Raw genomic sequence first — 19662 nt, forward strand, 5'->3', positions numbered from 1 at the left:
CCAGCTACCCGGCAAACGTCATGTGAGGGGGCGGGGCGAGGGTCCCCTCTGCGGGACTCACCAATCATCAGCTGGATTGTGTGCGGCGAAGGGTCTTCATTGGATGTCCGTAGCTGGGCGGCCCTGGCCTCTGCTACCTGTAGCTAAGGGCTCAGTTGATCCGCAACGAGGCGCGCAGGGAGGGCTCGTTCTCGCGAGAGTGCAGCTCCCTTCTTGGCGGTGACAGCGGAGGCTGCCAGAAGGCGGACATGGACGCTCTCGGTGACTACGTTTGGCCGCGGGCAACCTCCGAGCTCATACTCCTCCCGGTCACCGGATTGGAGTGCGTTGGGGACCGGCTATTGGCGGGTGAGGCTTGGTTTGAGGCGCGCTAGTGGGCTAAAAAACTGAGCGCCCACTTGGGCGAGGCCGTAGGGACAAAGGGATGCCCCGAGGAGGACTGGTGGCCGGATGAGACGGGCTGGAAGATGGGAACTGAGACCAGGAGATGGCGTAACTAGGGACAACCAAGGAGAGCTGGGCCGGAGAGACAAAGTTGATGCGGCTGTTACAGCCCCACTTTGGACCCAACGTGGAAAGGGTGGGCAGAGACGCGGGAAGGAGCGGAGAACGCAGTCGTTCGAAGCTGGGGGAGTGGGGTGCGTGTCCCGAAGAGCTGGGCGGATATTTAGCCTCTCCTGAGGACGCCCGGGTAAGCCCAGAGGTGAATAATTTGGCGTGGGGGTTGGGGGGCGTGGCAGGGATGTGGCCTCTCATGGGCTGTTGAGGCTCTTCCCCAGAAGATAGGTGGGTGATGAAGGTCCTCTGAAGAGGGTGGTGTCGCGAAATATTGCGCGTGAGACCTTTGAGTAGGGCATTGCCCAGAGAGACTAGAGCTGAGGCCCCTTATCGAGATGGTTGGGGTATCTGAGGACTGGTGCACATGCTTCAGTATGTGTCTACAAAGGCTTAAGACCTGAGATCTCAGTCCTAGGCTTGACGTGAAGCCATTAGTGACTGATGATGGTGCTGTGAGCTTTATAAGGGTTCCTAGGCGAGGCACTGGCCATCAGGCCTTAAGTGTACTACTACCAGCCCTAAAAGAGTCAAGTATATGAATGTGCATGTGGTGGGGTGGATAGCATAGGTTTTTTTGGCTTTTGGTACTGGGAATTACCCCCAGGGCCTCGTGCATGCTAGGCACGGACTTTACCACTGAGCCACATCTCCAGCCCAAAAGTTTTAAAGGGAAAATGTAATTGATTGGTTCTTTCATTTTAAAGGCCTAAAGTAGCTCAGTGACAGTGTTTGCCTAGTATGCACAAATCCCTGGATTCTATCCCCATGTTTCATGACCCCTCAGTTGCATTCTTTCTAGCCCTTTCTTGAGCCCTTCATTTCCTGCCACATTACCTAAAGCTCTTGTGCAATTCAGGGCCATCAACCTGTTGTTTCCTCTGCCAAGAAAGCTGCAACCCCGTTTTCCCTGCTTCCTGTAGCTGACAGTTCTTTATTTTTGAATCCTCACCCTAAATGTTGTGCCTTCACGTTGGCTTCCCATGACTTTCATCTAGTCCTATAAGATTGAACAAGGTTTCTTAGTCTTGCCACTATTGATATATGAAATCAGATCATTCTTTAAGTGAGGGACTGCCTGTGTATTGTAGCATGTTTAGCAGCATCCCTGGTCCTAGTTGCCAGTAGCACAACCCCCTAATTATGGCAACCAAAAATGTCTCTAGATATTGACAAATGTCTCCTGGGAGGAAATTGCCTCTTGCTGAGAATCACTGACTTAAGATTGTGTGTGTGTGTGTGTGTGTGTGTGAACATATACATACACCCATATATGTGTATGTGTACATATGTGTGTGTTTACATGTGTATGTCTCAAATATATAAAATGCAGGGGTTGAACCCAGGGCCTTTTGCATGTCTAAGCACATGCTCTACCACTGAGCTACACCCCTAGTTCCTTATTTATTTATTTATTTATGCGATACTAGGGATTATTTATTTTTGCAGTTCTAGGGATTGCACCCTGGGCCTCCCACACACTAGACAACTGCCGTACCACTGAGAAAAATTCATAGCCCTTTTTCCAAAATTTTGAGATAGGATATTGCTCTTATAAGAAGAGAAAGCACCCCTGGGTTCAATAATCCCCAGTACCACAAAAAAAGGGAAGGAGAAAGGAAGCAAATTGAACACATTGCACAGAAGCTAGAAGAAATTACTTTCTCTTTTGTTTCTGATATGTCCCAAATCCTGTGTAGGCTCTGATGACTATACATCTGTGCCTTCTAAGGGCTCTTTATGTTGCTTCTGTGCCAGAACTTTCTAAGTGTAGGCCTCCATACACAGAGGGGCCTTTCACTACTGAGCAGTGGTAGGGCTAGGACTCAAGCCCACACCTTTGTTACCAGAGTATGAGCTGCTGCCGCCTGGTGTGGTAGCACACACTTGTAATCCCAGCAACTTGGGAGGCTGAGGCAGGAGGATTGCAAGTTTGAGGCTAGCCTGGGTAACTTAGCAAGACCCTGTCTCAAAATAAATAAATGAATAAATAAAAATAGGACTGGGGATGTAGCTCCGTAGAATATTTGCCTAACATGTGTAAGGCTCTGGTTTCAATCCCCAATATCACACACACACATACATACACACATACAAAATGTGTGGGCTGCCTCTGCTACTTCCCTTCATTGATATTGAATACACTCATATTCTATGACCCAGGGAATAGGTTCTTGGAAATCAGGAGGGAAGTTGCTGTGGCCTCAAGGTGAGAAAGGTTGCCTTACTGGGCACAGCCTTGCTCCTGGTGAAGGGAGGATCAGGAAGAATAAATGTAGAAGTAGAGAAGCTGAGAAGTCAGGAACTAAAGGTGAGGGAGGGAGTTCCCATCTGAATGTGAGAGGGAGGGGAACTGAGTTTTAGGAGTTCATGATGAACTGAATGTCAGTGGTGATTAATGAGGAGAGCAGAAAGTTGAAGTGGAAGACGAGCTAAAGATGAGATGAAGGGTTTTCCGAGGTTCAAGCTGGAGGATTTTGTGACTTCATTCATAGGCTATATGCTGAAAAGTTTCTCTATCCCCATCTCCTCTCCTTGAGTCATCAGAGTTTGGTACGTGTTTCTGATATGACTCTTTACCTCTGTCTAGGTGAGGGACCTGATGTCCTGGTGTACAGCTTGGACTTGGGCGGGCATCTGCGAATGATGAAGCGAGTGCAGAACCTACTTGGCCACTATCTTATCCATGGTTTCCGAGTGCGGCCAGAGCCCAATGGAGATGACTCGGAGGCCATGGTAGCTGTGTTTGGGAGCAAGGGTCTCCGAATTGTGAAAATTAGCTGGGGCCAGAGCCGCTTCCGGGAGCTCTGGCGCTCTGGCCTATGGAATATGTCTGACTGGATCTGGGATGTACGCTGGCTTGAGGGCAACGTCGCCTTGGCACTGGGCCACAACTCAGTGGTGCTATATGACCCTGTGATAGGATGCATGCTGCAGGACGTACCCTGCACAGATAGGTGTACCCTTTCCTCAGCCTGCTTAATTGGAGACACCTGGAAGGAGCTGACAATTGTGGCAGGTGCTGTTTCCAATCAGCTTCTAGTCTGGTACCCAGCAGCTGCTTTAGTAGACAACAAGCCGGTGGCACCTGACCGACGGGTCAGCGGCCATGTGGGTGTTATCTTCAGCATGTCATACCTGGAAAGCAAGGGCTTGCTGGCAACAGCTTCAGAAGACCGAAGTGTCCGTATCTGGAAGGTGGGTGACCTTCGGGTGCCTGGGGGTCGGGTGCAGAATATTGGTCACTGCTTTGGGCACAGTGCCCGTGTGTGGCAGGTCAAGCTCTTAGAGAATTACCTTATCAGTGCAGGAGAGGACTGTGTCTGCTTGGTGTGGAGCCATGAAGGTGAGATCCTCCAAGCCTTTAGAGGCCACCAGGGCCGTGGAATCCGGGCCATCGCTGCTCATGAAAGGCAGGCATGGGTGATCACTGGGGGTGATGACTCAGGCATTCGGCTATGGCACCTGGTAGGGCGTGGCTACCCAGGCTTGGGGGTCTCAGCTCTCTGCTTCAAGTCCCCTAGCCGGCCAGGGACCCTCAAGGCCGTGACACTGGCTGGATCTTGGCGACTACTGGCAGTGACTGATACAGGAGCCCTTTACCTCTATGACCTTGAGGTTAAGTGCTGGGAGCAGCTTCTAGAAGACAAGCACTTCCAGTCTTACTGCCTGTTGGAGGCAGCTCCTGGTCCTGAGGGCTTTGGACTGTGTGCCATGGCCAATGGTGAGGGTTGTGTCAAGGTTGTCCCCATCAACACTCCAACTGCTGCTGTGGATCAAGTCCTGTTCCATGGGAAGGTGCACAGCCTGAGCTGGGCCCTGCGTGGCTATGAGGAACTCCTATTGCTGGCCTCAGGCCCTGGCGGAGTTGTGACTTGCTTGGAAATTTCAGCCGCACCCTCTGGCAAGGCCATCTTTGTCAAGGAGCGTTGCCAGTATCTGCTGCCCCCAAGCAAGCAGAGATGGCACACATGCAGTGCCTTCCTGCCCCCAGGTGACTTCTTGGTATGTGGTGACCGCCGCGGCTCTGTGCTACTATTCCCGTCCAGACCAGGTCTGCTTAAGGACTCTGGGGTTGGAGGAAAGGCTATTGCTGAGGCACCCATGGGAGGGAGTGGTAATGGGAATGCTGTGGCTGGGTGGGGCCCTGTGTCTACCCTCCATTCTCTGCATGGGAAGCAGGGTGTGACCTCGGTCACCTGCCATGGTGGCTATGTGTACACCACAGGGCGCGATGGCACCTACTACCAGCTCTTTGTGCAAGGTGGCCAGCTTCAGCCAGTCTTGCGCCAGAAGTCCTGTCGAGGCATGAACTGGGTGGCTGGGCTTCGCATGGTGCCTGATGGGAGTATGGTCATCCTGGGTTTCCATGCCAATGAATTTGTGGTGTGGAGTCCCCGGTCACACGAGAAGCTGCATATCATCAACTGTGGTGGAGGGCACCGCTCCTGGGCCTTCTCAGATACTGAAGCAGCCATGGCCTTTGCCTACCTCAAGGATGGAGATGTCATGCTATACCGGGCTCTGGGTGGCTGCACCCGCCCACATGTGATTCTTCGGGAAGGTCTGCATGGCCGTGAGATCACTTGTGTAAAGCGTGTGGGCACCATCACCCTGGGGCCTGAATTTGAGGTGCCCAGCTTTGAGCAGCCTGACTACCTAGAGCCTGGTAATGAGGGCCCTAGCCTGACAGATATTGTGATTACGTGCAGTGAGGACACTACTGTCTGTGTCCTGGCACTCCCCACAGCCACAGGTTCAGCCCATGCACTCACAGCTATATGTAACCATATCTCCTCGGTGCGTGCGGTTGCTGTGTGGGGCATTGGCACCCCAGGTGGCCCTCAGGATCCTCGGCCAGGTCTGACAGCTCATGTAGTGTCAGCAGGGGGCCGAGCCGAGATGCACTGCTTCAGCATCATGGTCACTCCTGACCCCAGCACCCCAAGCCACCTTGCCTGCCACGTTATGCACCTTTCATCTCACCGGTTGGATGAATACTGGGATCGGCAGCGCAATCGGCATCGGATGGTCAAGGTGGATCCTGAGACCCGGTAATATGTACAGGGGAATGGGGTGGAAACATGCAGGGCAAGCCCTGGGTAGTGTTCCCAGGCTTTCAGACTCCACCTGACACTGTATTTCCTCTACTGTAGGTACATGTCCCTTGCTGTTTGTGAACTTGACCGGGCTGGCCTTGGCCCCATTGTGGCTGCAGCCTGTAGTGATGGGGCAGTGAGGTGAGAGCATGAGGCCAGTAGGTGGGGAGATAGGGTGTAAGGTTGTCTGGCATGGCTTCTGAGCTGGGCACCTCCTGGCCCCCAGGCTCTTTCTCTTGCAGGACTCTGGGCGAATTTTACAGCTTCTTGCTGAAACTTTTCACCACAAGCGGTGTGTCCTCAAAGTCCACTCCTTTACCCATGAGACACCCAACCAGCGGCGGTAAGAGGCTGAATGACAGTCCTGCATGGGCTAGGTGTGTTGGGGCGGGGGGGCGGTTCCTGCTTCTCTCCATTCCTCACTGACCTGGCTGCCCTTTCCTGATTCCCAGGAGGCTGCTTCTCTGCAGTGCAGCTACTGATGGCAGCATAGCCTTCTGGGATCTCACCACTGTGCTGGACCGTGGTTCCACCATCTTGGAGCCTCCAGTGCATCCTGGGTTTCCCTACCGTGAGTAGTGTATAGCCATGACTGTCCCTTCCCAGCTCTCACTTTGCCCTCACACATGAGGCAGGCAGGGCCCTAAAAACCAACCTCTTCTTTCAGAGCTGGGCACTCCCTGCCTAACCCTCCAGGCCCATAGCTGTGGTGTCAACAGTCTGCACACCTTACCAACATATGAGGGGCACCATCTTGTGGCCAGTGGCAGTGAGGATGGCTCCCTGCACCTCTTCAAGCTTGCTGTGGAGATGCCAGAGCTGGAAGATGCTGTGGGGGAGGCCGAGCTGGTGCCCCAGTTGCATGTGCTTGAAGAATACTCCGTTCCTTGTGCACATGCTGCCCATGTAACAGGCCTCAAGATCCTAAGCACAAGCCTCATGGTCTCAGCCTCTATTGACCAACGGCTAACTTTCTGGCGTCTGGGGCATGGTGAGCCCACTTTCATGAACAGCACTGTGTACCACGTGCCAGATGTGGCTGACATGGATTGCTGGCCTGTGAGCCCTGAGTTTGGCCATCGCTGTGCTCTTGGGGGTCAGGGGCTTGAGGTTTACAACTGGTATGACTGAGGTGTCCCATGATGGCTGGTGTGCTGGGTAAGGGTTCTGTTCACAGATAGTAGAGCAGGAATCAACTGTCTGTGCCCATGCCCAGGGTGCCTTGTGGAGGGGATAAGGGGAGGAGATGGAGGCTGTAGGTTCCTGACTCCAGAGCAGAAGCTGGAGGTGAATAGAGTACTGCCTAGGTAGACCAAGAATATGCCCCACTCCCCATAACAGACATAACTTTGTAACAAGCAATTTATTTTGGCTTCAAGCTCCTAAAGTCTGTGGGGTTTTAAGTTTCTTCCAGTTGATAATTTTACAAACATTCCCAGATACTTGGCCCTGTGTGGCTTTAGATGTGGCTCAACGGAGGGATGCCCAGCATAGCCAGGCCAGCGTGGAGCACCTCACGCACAGCTTTCAGAAGCTGCAGGCGGGCAAACATCTGACCAAAGAGGTGTGGCCGAGGTTCCTGGAAAAGAAGGGACCTGCTGGTCTCATTTTTTGCTTCCCTTGTCTTTAACCTGAACCCCTCTACACTTCCTATGTACCCACTTTTGCTGTGTACTCACCCCTAGGACATGTACCCGGTTATAGTATGAGCTGAAATCCATACTGAGCTGTACCAGGAACTTGCATACCTAGAGACAGAGATAGTTACTGGCCCGTGTCTTTTGTGTCCCATCCCAGAATAAAGAATAGAGTATGACATGTCTGTTCTGGTTTTCTGTGCCTCACCATCTCTGTGCGAGCAGTGACATGGAGCCCCGGGGCTACACAGGTCAGGACCACAGTCTGACTCAACACATCCGGGAAGGGAAGGACACTGTTGAAGAGCAGCAACCACTCACCCTGTGGGGCACAAGGGTGCTAGAAGGGAAAGTCCAATGTTCCTGCTTGCGTAAGATACCCAAGAAGGGCACTCACCTCATCTTGTAGCAGCGAGAAGTCCAGACTACTCACAGGTGGGAAAGGGGGGTACAGACCTTGTTCCATACTGCATTTATAACCCTCGAAGAGCGTGGCAAGACGGGCACAATTATACATGACAAAGATGCCACTCCTTGTGCCCTTTGTGGAGATGCTGCTGTCAGCCAGGGCCAGGTGGAGCTGGGCAATGAGGACACAGTTTCAGAGAGAGAGAGCAGACATAATACCCTGTCTCTGGCCTTAGTCCTGTGAGGTATCCAGACTCACCTGACTCTGTGGAGCTGTGCTTAGCATCTCAAACTTGATGGTGGCCACAGAAAGAACCCCAAAGATCTCTGTCCAGGCTGGGTCTAGGGAGTATAAGTTAGTATTTCAGTCTCTGCAAACAAGGGACAGGGATACAAATAACCTGGGCTTACTCCACGGCACAGCCAGTGTTTCCCAGGAGCACCTTGTGCCAGATTGCCACCATGTTTCAGAGCTGAGGCCTTGCACACCTGTGTATGCCGGGACCTGCATATTGAAAAGAAGAGAACCAGTAGGTAGGGTCCCAGTAAAAATCTCTACCTCCTGATCTCAACCACCCTGCCTCAGGTTGGCCTCACTTACTCATAGTATTCAGAGGCAGTCATCAGAGTTCTAGGTACACCAGCTACTTTTACTGGGCCACAGACCAAGTGCTTCTGTGGAAGACAGCAGGGGCTCAGCCCAACTGGCACTGCACTCCAGCCAAAAGTCCATCAAGGAACCCAAATCTGGTCCCTCTACCCTCCCTCCTGTATTCACCAGGCACAGTGCCTCCCTTTCAAGCCCAGGCCCTCAGGACATGGTACAGTTTCTTTATCTTATTATTCAGTATTCTTGGGATGTGTCTTCAGACTCCACTTTCTCCATGGCTTCTGCACCTGTTGCACATGACTTCTCATTTAATCTCTCCCAAGCTCAAGTCTCAGTTTCTGGACCCACCAGTTAATGAGCCTCTCTGTTTGAGGGAGCCTATTATCACTAACCTACCTGTCTGTGTGGAGCCTGGTCATCCAACTTCCACCAAAGCAGGTCCAACTTTTGTTGTTGGAACTCCTCCTCACAGCTCACCACATGTACAACTATGCAGCTGTCTTCACCAGCATCTGGGGCCACTGTCTTATAAAGGAGAAGGACAGATACTGCAGAAATGCAGGTTATTTGGTTTGCCGGAGGCTTATGGAACTGGAAGTTACTAACCAGGCTTGGGTTGCTGTCCTCAGGCCAATGCTGCACAGCTTTCTGCAGCTCAGCCAGCAGAGAGAGCAGGTCCTCAGTCACTGCAAAGAAAACAACAGACAAGTGCTGAGACTGAGAGGTATTTCCTCCTTTCAGGTTCTGCTAGGCTCCAGGTCCTACCAAGACAGTTGTCCACGGTGGGGTCATAACCAGCCCTGTGGCCCTGTTCTTCCACCAGATCCTTTAGGCACAGTCTTCCCAGGACGCCGGGGGGCAACTTCTCCCCATCATGCACAGAGGTAAACCCTGCATACACGCGACTCTTCAGGGTTTCAATCGACGCTCTTTCCGAGGCAGTAGGCCAGTCCACCCGCAGTTTTTGCAGGAAGGTTGACATGTGTGGGTCCTGCACGGCAGGCACTAGGTGCACAAACATCCTGCAAAGCGAGGGTGGCCACCTTAGCCTGGGCACCGAGTCCCAGATCGCCAAGGCTTCCCATCCTGAGGCTGTACCCAAAGATTCCCGCCTTTCTCCATTCTGGCTTCAAGTCCGCGCTCACCCTTGAGCGCGCAGAGCTCGCGCCAGGTGATCCGCCACAAGTACTGCACGCAGCTGGCTCAGGCTGAGTGTGCCAGGGCTGAAGCGCACTGCTGGGCAGTGCAGGACGATTCGCGGTCCTGGCGAGGCAGGTCTGGTCGGCGTGGCATAGGAGGCCACTGAGCCAAGGACACGCTCGAAGACTGCAGGTCGCTGCAACTGCAGCGACAAACCCGCAGGTGTCGGCGCGCAGCGCAGCACTGGAGCCACACCGGGACCCTGCAGGCAAGCGACCGCATGCAACACATGCTCCGGCACCTGCAGGCAGACAGGCGTGTGAGCGGATCGCAACTTCCCTGAAACCCTTGTGACTCTCATTCCCGCCGGACTCACGCACACCTGCTCGTCCCCGAAGCGCGCCCGTAGGGCGCGTCGCGGTGCCAAGAAGTCTCGGACACGCAGGTGCCGGGCATGGGTCTCCTTGAACCACACACGACCTCCAGGTCCTAAGGCGGCGTTAAGGGCCCCCAGCGTATCCCCAACACCAAGACGCCCAGTCGCCATTGCGACCGGAAGGAGCGACGAAAACCGGAAGTGAAATATTCGGAGGTGGAACTTCCGGGGGGGCCGAACGGTAGTGGGAGGTTCTAGCTGGTCCGCTTAAATGGACAGGTGGGCGCGAGTGAGCCGAGTCAGACGCGTTTGACCTGCCCGGCATTTCTTCAGTGTGGCCCTCCTGCACTTCTGGACCTGGGTCCCCTCCGCGCCAAGGGTTCTTTTATCGTCGGCCCGCATTAGCAATCAGGAAAAAAATTCTTGCGAGGGGGCGGGGGCGCAGACAAGACACCTTGTCATCAGTCTCACGTGTTTGTGTTCGTGTGATGTTTCATTTCCCCCATTTAAAACGTGATGAAAACGTCAGAAGTACCAAACGAGTTGTCATTGGAATATGGCTGTAACATTAAACGCTTTCATGACCTACTTTTAAAAAAACCTTATTTTTAAAAGTACTGTGTACTGTGGTTTCAGGTTATTGGCAAGCCTTCTCTTATTTGAGATTCAAGTAGTCTTTATTCCCAATAAATGCCCAACCCGATAGAATTGCCCGTTTCCTTCTCTTGTCACCTGAAGAATTAGAACCGTCATGGTTCCAGAATTACCAGTTTTTAATGTTTCTCCTTTAACCTGGTGCAATTTACTCGGGAACCTTTAATACTTCAAGAAGTATGGGCCAAATAAACAATGCAACCGTGAGAAGACTCAGCTAAACAGACCTCATAGGAGCATCCTGCTCTTCTACCAGCAGGAAAACTTTTTTTTCTTTATACTTAGAGGGTTCTAAATGTTTTCATTTTAATGTGACTTAAGCCCCTGCTACCCTTCTAATAGAGATTGAACCCAACTCATGATCTCTGCTCTGGAGCAGTAGAAATGCCCAGAACGTGGGCAAAGAGGGAAATCTAAGGACAGGGAAAGCTTAGCAAGGTCCCTTTCTGGGTGGGAGCTGTGAGGCCCTGTTGAAGGCTCCGAAAGAGCACTGGGCGGACACGACATTCCCGATGGCTTCTTGGGTGCCCACTCAACGGGAGTGATCGTGTCATTCCAAAGCACTTTCATGGCCACAGGCGCAAGACCTGGAGACAGCTGCTGCTACAGGGTTAGGGGCCCACCGACAAGCTGGGGACTTCAGCTACTTTCAGTCCAAGAAGACGGTTGGGGTGGTTTTTCCCCAGGAAGTGAAGGGCTATCTTTAGCAAGTTGTGGGCTGGGGCGGCCTTGTGGGACTCACCGCCATTGCAGCCCTACCCGTCGGACCTACCCAGGGCCTCCCTCGCCAAAGCTCCCATGGAGTTCCAGAGATGGCTATCAGCCCCAGCTCTTCGATGTCTACGCTTGCCATCTGCAGCCTGAGGGCGCACCTGAGAGAGGGACAGAGACCAGAGTGGCCCAGTACAGTGTGCCTGGGCGTTAGGGGCCACCCCATCTGGGCTAGGGCCGCTGCTCAGGCAGAAGAGCAGGGAACGAAATCCAAGCGCAGCTGGAATGCTCTGGAGACAACAGCTGCTTTTGGGATTCCGTTGCCCGCTGTCCAGCCGTTGGAGGGGGGCTCCTGTCCCCAGGTCACTCGCCCTGGGGTCAGATCAGAACCCGCCCATCCCCAGTCCCAGGGGGTGGACCAGGAGTAGTGGTGCAATAGAGTCTAGTGAGAACGAGGCGCTCACCTGGACCCTAGAACAATAGGAGGGAAGGTAGGAGCCTCCCCTGGGACCGGGTCCCGATCCGGATTAGATCCGCAGGACAGGATTAGCCCTGTCGGTCCCACGCAGCTGGAGCCACTGGTGCGGTGATGGTGGTGGGGCGGGCTTCGGAATCTGCCAAGAGGAACGCGCACCCGTGGGGCCGGAGAGGAAATCAACGCGCGCGCGCCCACTTCGGGGACATCCCATCGCTCGGGGGTGGGGGGTGGGGGCTTTGTCCTGTGTCGCTGCCAGCGCCCAGACAGCCAGGAGCCGAATGGGCCCACACAGTAGCCATAGGACCACTGGAAGGCCGTTGAGATCGACCCTGGCAAACCCAACTCCAGACCCGACTGGGCCTAGCCTCCTGCCCACCCGATCCCGCGGGTAGCAAACGCAACAATGTGCCGCTGAGGCCAGAACAGAGCCAAAGCGCAGAGATGTCCGAACCCCGCGCGGGCGTCCGCGAGTCTTGCGCCAGTAGGCCCTTTACTTGGCTGAGGACAGGGGGCGGGGAGACCCGGGACGCGCGAGCAGAGTGAACGAGGACGGGATGATGCTCCAGGTGCTGTGTAGTTCACGTCTGATCCGGTTCGGCCCGGTTAGTCCCACCTGAACAGCTACACCAGTCATACCGTGGCGTGCCCTTCCGCTGGCTCCGGCTGTCCTCAAGCCTGAAGCCATTTTAAGGCGAAATCACCTGGCCACGCCCCCTCGCGCTCCCGAGAAGCCAATCCACGCGCGGCCACGCCTTCTGCTGCGCGCGGCAGTGCAGCCAACGGTCGCGCGAACGACGGTTGGGGAGGGCCGTGATTCCGAGACTTGCTAGGGAAACCTTAGCCTGCCGTCCCGCCCACGAAGCCCGACTCCCAAGAGCCTGGGATTAAGTGCTTGGAGGCCGGCACCACACCCCGGCCAGGTGTGCAGGATAGGACCAGGTGCGTCGTCGCTCCGCCCCTGGTCCCCGGAGCCCTGCATAATGGCTGAGAGCCCGGGGCTAGGCCTAGGCTGCAGCCCAGGAGGCGTCCTGAGGGCGGCGACGGTATCAGGTGTCCCCACTCCCTTGGGACGGTGGGCGGAGATCAGGGAGGGGCGGGCGGCAGGTGCTGTCACCCTAGAGGCGCCAGCGGACGCGCGCTCCTCAGACAGCTAACACTGCCCGCTGGCCCGACCCAGCTGCACAGTCCCCTCCGGGACGCAAGGGGCGCTGTAGCTACGCTGGGCCAGATTCCGCTACTTTCATACTATACCTGCGGGGGACTCGGCTACGCTCAGAGCAGCCATGGCCACCGCTTTACAGCTTCGCTTTCTCTGCAGAACGCGACCGGTGCCGCGCTTCCTACAAGCTGCGCTGCAGTGGTAAGCCCGGATCCTGCGCCCCTGACCATCCTGCCCTCTTTGGCCCCAACCTTCTGCTCCCCGCCCCAAGATCGGCACGCGTCCCTGACCTTACCCCCTCCACAGGGGTCCACGGCGTGGGTACCGATTGTCGCCAGCGGATGATGAATTGTATCAGCGGACTCACATTTCTCTGCTGCAGCGCGAGTTCCCACACACCATGTACATCGACAGCTACAACAGCCGAGGCTTCACTATCAACGGAAATCGAGTGCTCGGTCCTTGCGCGCTGCTCCCGCACTCGGTGGTACAATGGAACGTGAGCCCTTCCCCGCAGTGGGCAAACAGGCCAAATCACAGTCCTCCTCCTTGCTTCTGGCAGATCTGACTTTTCCTAGTTACCCCGTAGTTAGAACTTGGAGCGGGGGCGGCTATAAGGTAGCTTGGGTAGTTTTGATTTTCGTATTAAATTGGCTCCCACCGGTACAGGTGGGATCCTACCAGGACATCACGGAAGAAAGCTTCTCCCTCTTCTGGATGCTGGAGCCCAGAATAGGTATGGGGGAGGGAAAGACTTGAAGGCTCTGAGCCCCGAAAGGATACCCGACCCTCTCAACAGACCTGGTTGTAGACTAGCTATCTCTCACTTCCCTAGAGATTGTTGTGGTGGGCACTGGAAACAGGACTGAACGGCTGCACTCTAAGGTTCTGCAAGCCATAAGGCAGAGGGGCATTGCTGTCGAAGTGCAAGACACGGTAAGTCCAAGACTTGGAAATGCTGTGGGAGCTCAGACCTAACCCCAAGGAAACGAATGACTTATCTTTGCAGCCGGGTGCCTGTGCCACCTTCAACTTCCTGTGTCATGAAGGCCGAGTGGCAGGAGCTGTTCTCATCCCCCCACCTGGAGAGACTTCACTCACATATATGGGCCAAGACAAAGAATGAACCACCAGGAAGTGATCAGCTGACCAGGATGGCATTCACATTTTATAAAGTGCTGATGTTCCCAGTGTGTTCACTGTCCTCTCCTTTGGCACTTTAACACTTTCATGCTTGACAGGAAAATAATTTATGTGCTTCTCCCACTTTGTATCAGGTGTGTTGCTGGCCAGGGGCTGCTGGGTCAGTGGGCCTTTGGTGAGGGGTGAGAGAAATCAAGGTTCACTATTTTATCTAAACTATTGCTGATTCCCTGGTTCTTCAGAGGCCAGGAGGCAGTATGTTTTATTTCAGATCTTCTTGCTCAACATGCAGATTTGAGGGGATCCCTGTGAGTTTCCCCAAGATCCTTTTAAAGATTCAAGTTAGGGAGTACATGTCCAAATCTTGAATTGTTCCCATGCAGCCTAGCTTTGGGCTCTAGCAGGAGGCCTTGTGGATGTCCATTACAGATGTAACATCTGTAACATCCACCAACTCTCTCAGGAGCCAGAGTTTCTCAGTGTGAGACAGAATCCTTAGGAGCCAGAACTGATTTGAGAACAGCCCCAGAGGAATTTTTTGTTTTAATTTTTTTTTAGTTGTAGATGTACACAATACTTTTTTATTTTCATGTGATGCTGAGAATCAAACCCATTGCCTCATGGTGTGAGGCAAGTGCTCTACCACTGAGTACAACCCCAGTCCCCAGAAGGAAGTTTTAAACTGGAACTACCTCTTTTGCAGGTCCATGGATCACTTTTATCCATGGAACGAAATGAGGGTGCTGTTTGTATCTACAGGACCCCCCCCACCATGTGCCTGATAACCTCAAAGATCAAGCATCACTTTTTTTTTCAAACTTTTATTGAAAAACTGAGGGGGCATGCTGGATTCCTCTTCAGAAAAGCCGTTTCTCGTACCTGTAGGTAGAGACCACCTGTGAGTTCAGGCCAGGAGGAAAGAGATGAAGCATGGAAGCTCCCACCCAAGGATAGGATCACTTACGAATGGAGGCTGTGGACACCACCTTCCACCTGAGCAGAGGATGTTCTCTTCTCAAACTTTAGTTCCCCAGAGTACATCATGGCTCTAAAGAGGGACAGGGATCAGATGTAGGTAGTAGCTGACCCTAGAATAGTCCTTGTCCCAGTTACCCAAGCTCACCGGACTTGAGTCAAACTCTTGGCACCAATGTCCTGGCAGGAGTGCTGGATGCCGGCAATCAAGTAGGGGACAAATTTGTGGATGGACCCTTTGTCCTGTACAGCCCCTGACACCCCTTGGGCCACTTTGATTTTGTCAGCTTCACTATAGGAAGAGGCAGAGAAATGGACAAAGTTACAACAGGGATGAGAGTGTCAGTGAAAAGTTGGGATAGGGTAATTGGTTTGACTGTCCCACCTGAAATATCGGTTCTGGCTGCTGAGATGCTTGTCCATGGCATCAAGAGAGCCCATACCACGATATTTCTTTAGCCGGATCCCATCAGAGAAGAAGTACTCACCAGGGGCCTCAGTGGTAGCAGCCAGGAGAGAACCCATCATGACTGTGGACATATGTGGAGTGGTCAGGGCAAAACCTCAACGGCATGGTGGGGGGCAGGGTTCCACCAGTTCTAGGAGTACTGGGCCTCACCTGTGGAGGCCCCAAGGGCCAAGGCTTTGGCAATATGGCCCACATTCTGGATTCCTCCATCAGCAATGACAGGAACACCAAAGCGCCGTGCATACTCAGAAACCTTGTACACAGCTGTTGCTTGGGGCCGCCCACAGGCCAACACTGTTGAGATGGAGGAACAGATGGGTGGGTGGGGTTAGTGGGAACAAGCAAAGGGCCACAATTAGCACTCAGAAGCTTAGCTACATCTTACACCAGGACTGCAAATGGGCTTACGAGATGTCTGGGATGGCTGCTGCCCCAACTGCCTTTTAACAGTTAAAAAAAAAAAAAAAACTGTGCCGGCCTTACCCCTGCATGTGCGCGTGCATGGGTGCAGGGTCCAGGGCAGCCTCAGGCACATGCAGTCTTAGCAGCCGGGAAAGCCCCGCCCAGCTGGTATCAGATGGGGCAGGAGTCACCGTGCAGTTAGTACCCAGAGGCACCATGTCAAGCCCAGACTTTCTGAATAATGGGCACCTGAGGCAAGATCAGGGCAGTGGTAATGTGAGAGCAGGCTACAAAGCTGGTCCTTGAACCACTACTGCATAAGATTTGGGCAAAGCAGGGCCTGCTATATAAGCACCTCAGGATAAAAAGGGAGCTGTGATCTCAAGTAGCCCCCAAACCATGGTCTGTATATCTATTTGCCCTGCCCACCCATTAGCACCACAAACTCCGGGAGCTACAGCTACAATCAATCAAGCAGCTGGGCAGTGGGCAGCTGGGCCGGCCAGTGGGCCGGGCCGGACTTACTATAGCAGCCCGTGACAGTAGAAGGGCATTTGGGGCTGTGGGACTTTATGTCTGGAGGGATCTTGGGAGCCGCTAAATAAAACAAACAGACCAGAGTTTAGAGAGGGTGCAGAGCAGGAGCAAGGAGGCCAGGCTAGGCAGGAAAGTGGCAGGTAAGGGATGACAAGAACTTGTCTTGCTTCCAGCCATATCACCCATCCAAGAGGCCTGTTTGGCCCTAGAGTTGCCTCTATTAGAGGACTCCTCGTAGTTCCCATTAAGAGTGAGTGACCCCAGGGCATGTGAGACCCAATGCCAAGGTCTCTAGGCTGTGCCAAAGAATATCCTTACCTTCCTGGGTGATGCAGATAGAGCCACTTCCCATGCCCACCCGCAGGGCATCCACACCTGCATCAATGAGGTTCTTGGCCTGAGCTGCAGTGACAACTACAGTAAAGGAGAAGGAAAGGCTCATGTGAGGGTCCAGATGGGAGCCCAGCTCTCCATCCCACTCCACATTGTCTGTCAGTGCCCAGTCTCGCCTTACCATTGCCTCCAATGACTTGGAGAATGGGATATTTCTCTTTGATGTACTTGATCATATCGATCTGGAAGATAGAGTTTCCCTGGGAAGAGTCCTGGGACAAGAAAGAAGTCTCAATTACTGATGTGACAGTAGCTCTACTGTCCCACCCCACTTATGCAGTAGCTTACCAAAACCACTACGTCCACACCAGCCTGGGCTAACAAGTCCAGTCTATATTTGTCATCCTCATGCGTGCCAATGGCTGCCCCACACAGTAGCTGCTTCTTGGCATCTTTGGAGGCCAGTGGGTAATCCCGGTTCTTCTTCAGGTCTGTCCGGGCAATGATGGCTACCAGCTCATCGTCTTCATTCACAATGGGTAATTTTCCTGAAGTCAGGGTAAGACATAAATCAGGTACTTGAGCATTAGTTCTATGCCCCTTCCCACCTCTGGGACTCACCCTTCTTGCTGCGCTGTAGAATTTCATTTGCTTCCTTCAATGTGATGCCTGCAGGAGCTACCACCAAGTCTTCTCGCTTTGTCATGATCTAAAAGGGAAGGAAGTGATAAAGGCCAGACCTCTCCACAGACCCTGCTCTATAAGGGGCAGGATCCAAAAACCACCACATTCCCATACCTGACCCCAAACCATTCTGCCTCAAGAGAACTTGATAGTTCCCACACCAGCATAGTACAGTAATACTGAGTAGGAAGGACTACACTGTATACAGAGTAGCCTTTTACACTAGAAAATTGCACAGGAACAACGAGGACCAGAAGAGAAGGGCTGATGGTCCTTGAGCACTGGACCCTTCGAGATATCAAAGAGCAAAGCATGAATGCTAAAAGGCATTTTGGAAGTTTGAGACCCTGGTGAGGGGAAGGAGAATGCAGGGATCCCATGAAGCAGTCAGAAATGTGGCTGGTTATTCAGTTTTCCTAGGCAGAAGAGAAATGTCATATGGGCAACAGGCCTCCTTTCTTCAGTGTGGGCTACCAGAACTCAGCTATGTGTCAGTGACACTTACCTCTTCCAAAAACCGGTCATGCTCCTCCTCTTTGAGAAAATCGATGTCTCTTGAGGAGATGATACCCACCAAGCGGCTCCCCATCCGGCCTGTATCCGTGATGGGGATACCACAAAAGCCATGCCGAGCCTTGGCCTCAAAAACATCCCGCACACGATCCTTGGGGCTGAGGACCACAGGGTCTGTGATGAATCCCTGCTCATATTTCTGGAGGGGATGATAAGAAAAGGCATTGTATCTCTGAAACACTTTTATTAGGGTCTTGGTTTAGGCATGGGGTCTAAGCCTAAATTACCCTTTTGGTAATCGGATCAAATCAAATCAATCCTGCTAATAAGTGACAGGTGGGCTGGAAACACTGCACCTGGTGCTCTTCTGATGGCTTAAGAAAGTTTCAGGCCTTTCTCCTAAGTAACTGAACCCCACAATGAGAAGAAAGTATCCTAAATTAGAACAAACCTCCTACTCCCACCCCACTGCACCTCAGTGCAATTCCCAGGAGTTCTTGGCCACGATCCTTGCCCTTCTGACCTTCACTTTCCGAACTTCATTTGCCTGGAATTCAGGTGTACAGTTGTGGTGGATGAAACCAATACCGCCAGTAAGCTACAGGATAAACAGAGAGACACCACTGCATGTCTCTGGGGGAGACGGTATCCCTGCCTTCTCCCATTACTCCATAGGGCTCACCGCCATTGCAATTGCCATCCCAGCCTCTGTAACTGTGTCCATGGGTGAGGAAACCAGTGGGGTCTTCAGTGTTATCTTCTTGGTTAGAGCAGAGGTTAGGTCCTAAGAAGACAAAGGACCACTGGTGTGGTGAAGTACCTCTTATACCACAGAGTGGTATCAGACACTCCCAAAAATGGATCTGTCTGACCTGCATGCTGAGGATTCCATAGAATCCACCCCCAAAACCCAATCAAGTGAGGTAGCCCAGAGACCAGGCAACAGCAGCACCTTTAGCCCACCTTTCCCTGGTCATACTCACCACCTGGTCTGCAGTGAAGTCGATGTACCCAGGGAGAATGAGAAAATCGCTGCAGAGGAGGGGAGTGAATTGGGAGTAGGGCTCTCAGAGTTATGGTACCATGAGACTCCAACTCCACACATCATCCCATAAGGCATAAGAGCAAAGAGTGGCACTAACTGAACCCAGGCGTCACAGGCAAGACAGCACAGCGTGGGGACGGTAACAGGTGACCTTTTCTGCCACCGAGCTGTCACCAGTGCTCCCGGAACCCTGACAATTCCACGTGTTCAGAAAATGGAGTCTCAAGTCTGAAAATTTAAGTACCATCGAGGTGGCTCCCCCTAACCCAACCCCGCTTCGAATCTGTCAAAATGAATCCCTGAGACAGGTGGGTAATTTCCGGATCCTGTCCCCCATCCCCGCACCGAAGAGGGCTCCACTGAAGCCCTCATCCGGCCTCTTAGACCAGAGTGCCTCCCCTCTACTGGCCCAGGTGAAACCCCAAGGCCCGCACTTGTAGGTGAGGCCATCCCCGCAGTTGAAGAGCTGCTGTGCTGTGAGTCCGTCATCTGGCACGTAGGACGTGCCCCCGCTAATCAGGTAGTCGGCCATTGCCGGCGCGGAACACTACCGCGTGTCTCTGAGGACCGCGCCGCAGAGGCCTGGGTCGTCTGGGCGGCGCCAATATGCGCTGGCAGATTCCGTCATTGCGCCGCGCGCACGGTTAACGTCACGGCGCAGTACGCACGGGAGGAACTGCAGCGTCCCTGCGGTAGAGGTGGAGCTGACTGGGAGGTACGGGCGCGTGCGCAAA

At 53.4% G+C, this 19662-nt stretch overlaps 4 protein-coding genes across 8 annotated transcripts; 2 read left to right on the forward strand and 2 right to left on the reverse strand.

Annotated features, from left to right (window-relative positions):
• The first annotated feature begins 16 nt into the window (after nucleotides 1-16).
• WDR6 (WD repeat domain 6) lies at nucleotides 17-7187 on the forward strand. Of its 2 annotated transcripts, none has more exons than XM_079155469.1 (6): nucleotides 17-348; nucleotides 3146-5609; nucleotides 5712-5795; nucleotides 5881-5997; nucleotides 6107-6225; nucleotides 6322-7187. In XM_079155469.1, exons 1-6 carry the CDS (start codon nucleotides 249-251, stop codon nucleotides 6783-6785), a joined length of 3348 nt encoding a protein of 1115 aa, XP_079011595.1. In that variant the 5' UTR covers nucleotides 17-248; the 3' UTR covers nucleotides 6786-7187. The 2 variants fall into 2 exon arrangements, with proteins under 2 accessions (XP_079011595.1, XP_079011596.1); XM_079155470.1 differs by lacking the exon at nucleotides 17-348 and adding an exon at nucleotides 355-691.
• On the reverse strand, nucleotides 6999-10864 carry DALRD3 (DALR anticodon binding domain containing 3). Its single transcript, XM_079155539.1, has 12 exons — nucleotides 9832-10864; nucleotides 9455-9750; nucleotides 9075-9331; nucleotides 8916-8995; nucleotides 8706-8834; nucleotides 8301-8374; nucleotides 8143-8204; nucleotides 7959-8041; nucleotides 7689-7871; nucleotides 7500-7613; nucleotides 7334-7402; nucleotides 6999-7233 (listed from the first exon to the last, which is right to left on the reverse strand). Exons 1-12 carry the CDS (start codon nucleotides 9994-9996, stop codon nucleotides 7114-7116), a joined length of 1632 nt encoding a protein of 543 aa, XP_079011665.1. The 5' UTR covers nucleotides 9997-10864; the 3' UTR covers nucleotides 6999-7113.
• Nucleotides 10865-12438: 1574 nt separating this feature from the next.
• NDUFAF3 (NADH:ubiquinone oxidoreductase complex assembly factor 3) lies at nucleotides 12439-14093 on the forward strand. Of its 3 annotated transcripts, XM_079155684.1 has the most exons (6): nucleotides 12439-12607; nucleotides 12987-13028; nucleotides 13134-13326; nucleotides 13497-13563; nucleotides 13663-13763; nucleotides 13837-14093. In XM_079155684.1, the coding sequence occupies exons 3-6, from the start codon at nucleotides 13228-13230 to the stop codon at nucleotides 13951-13953; spliced, it is 384 nt and encodes a 127-aa protein (XP_079011810.1). In that variant the 5' UTR covers nucleotides 12439-12607; nucleotides 12987-13028; nucleotides 13134-13227; the 3' UTR covers nucleotides 13954-14093. The 3 variants fall into 3 exon arrangements, with proteins under 3 accessions (XP_079011810.1, XP_079011809.1, XP_079011808.1); XM_079155683.1 differs by lacking the exon at nucleotides 12439-12607 and having other exon boundaries at nucleotides 12741-13028; nucleotides 13134-13314; XM_079155682.1 differs by lacking the exon at nucleotides 12439-12607 and having other exon boundaries at nucleotides 12745-13028.
• A 601-nt stretch (nucleotides 14094-14694) lies between these two features.
• On the reverse strand, nucleotides 14695-19654 carry IMPDH2 (inosine monophosphate dehydrogenase 2). Of its 2 annotated transcripts, XM_079155540.1 has the most exons (15): nucleotides 19363-19654; nucleotides 18867-18915; nucleotides 18566-18667; nucleotides 18407-18481; nucleotides 17876-18082; nucleotides 17308-17395; nucleotides 17035-17234; nucleotides 16868-16958; nucleotides 16672-16767; nucleotides 16342-16413; nucleotides 15565-15708; nucleotides 15331-15475; nucleotides 15094-15237; nucleotides 14935-15018; nucleotides 14695-14849 (listed from the first exon to the last, which is right to left on the reverse strand). In XM_079155540.1, the coding sequence occupies exons 1-15, from the start codon at nucleotides 19458-19460 to the stop codon at nucleotides 14828-14830; spliced, it is 1617 nt and encodes a 538-aa protein (XP_079011666.1). In that variant the 5' UTR covers nucleotides 19461-19654; the 3' UTR covers nucleotides 14695-14827. The 2 variants fall into 2 exon arrangements, with proteins under 2 accessions (XP_079011666.1, XP_079011667.1); XM_079155541.1 differs by lacking the exon at nucleotides 16342-16413 and having other exon boundaries at nucleotides 14696-14849; nucleotides 19363-19649.
• Between the last annotated feature and the right edge of the window lie 8 nt (nucleotides 19655-19662).

This window comes from Sciurus vulgaris (genome assembly GCF_902686455.1).
Source record: "Sciurus vulgaris genome assembly, chromosome: 10".
Classification (NCBI taxonomy): Eukaryota; Metazoa; Chordata; class Mammalia; order Rodentia; family Sciuridae; genus Sciurus; species Sciurus vulgaris.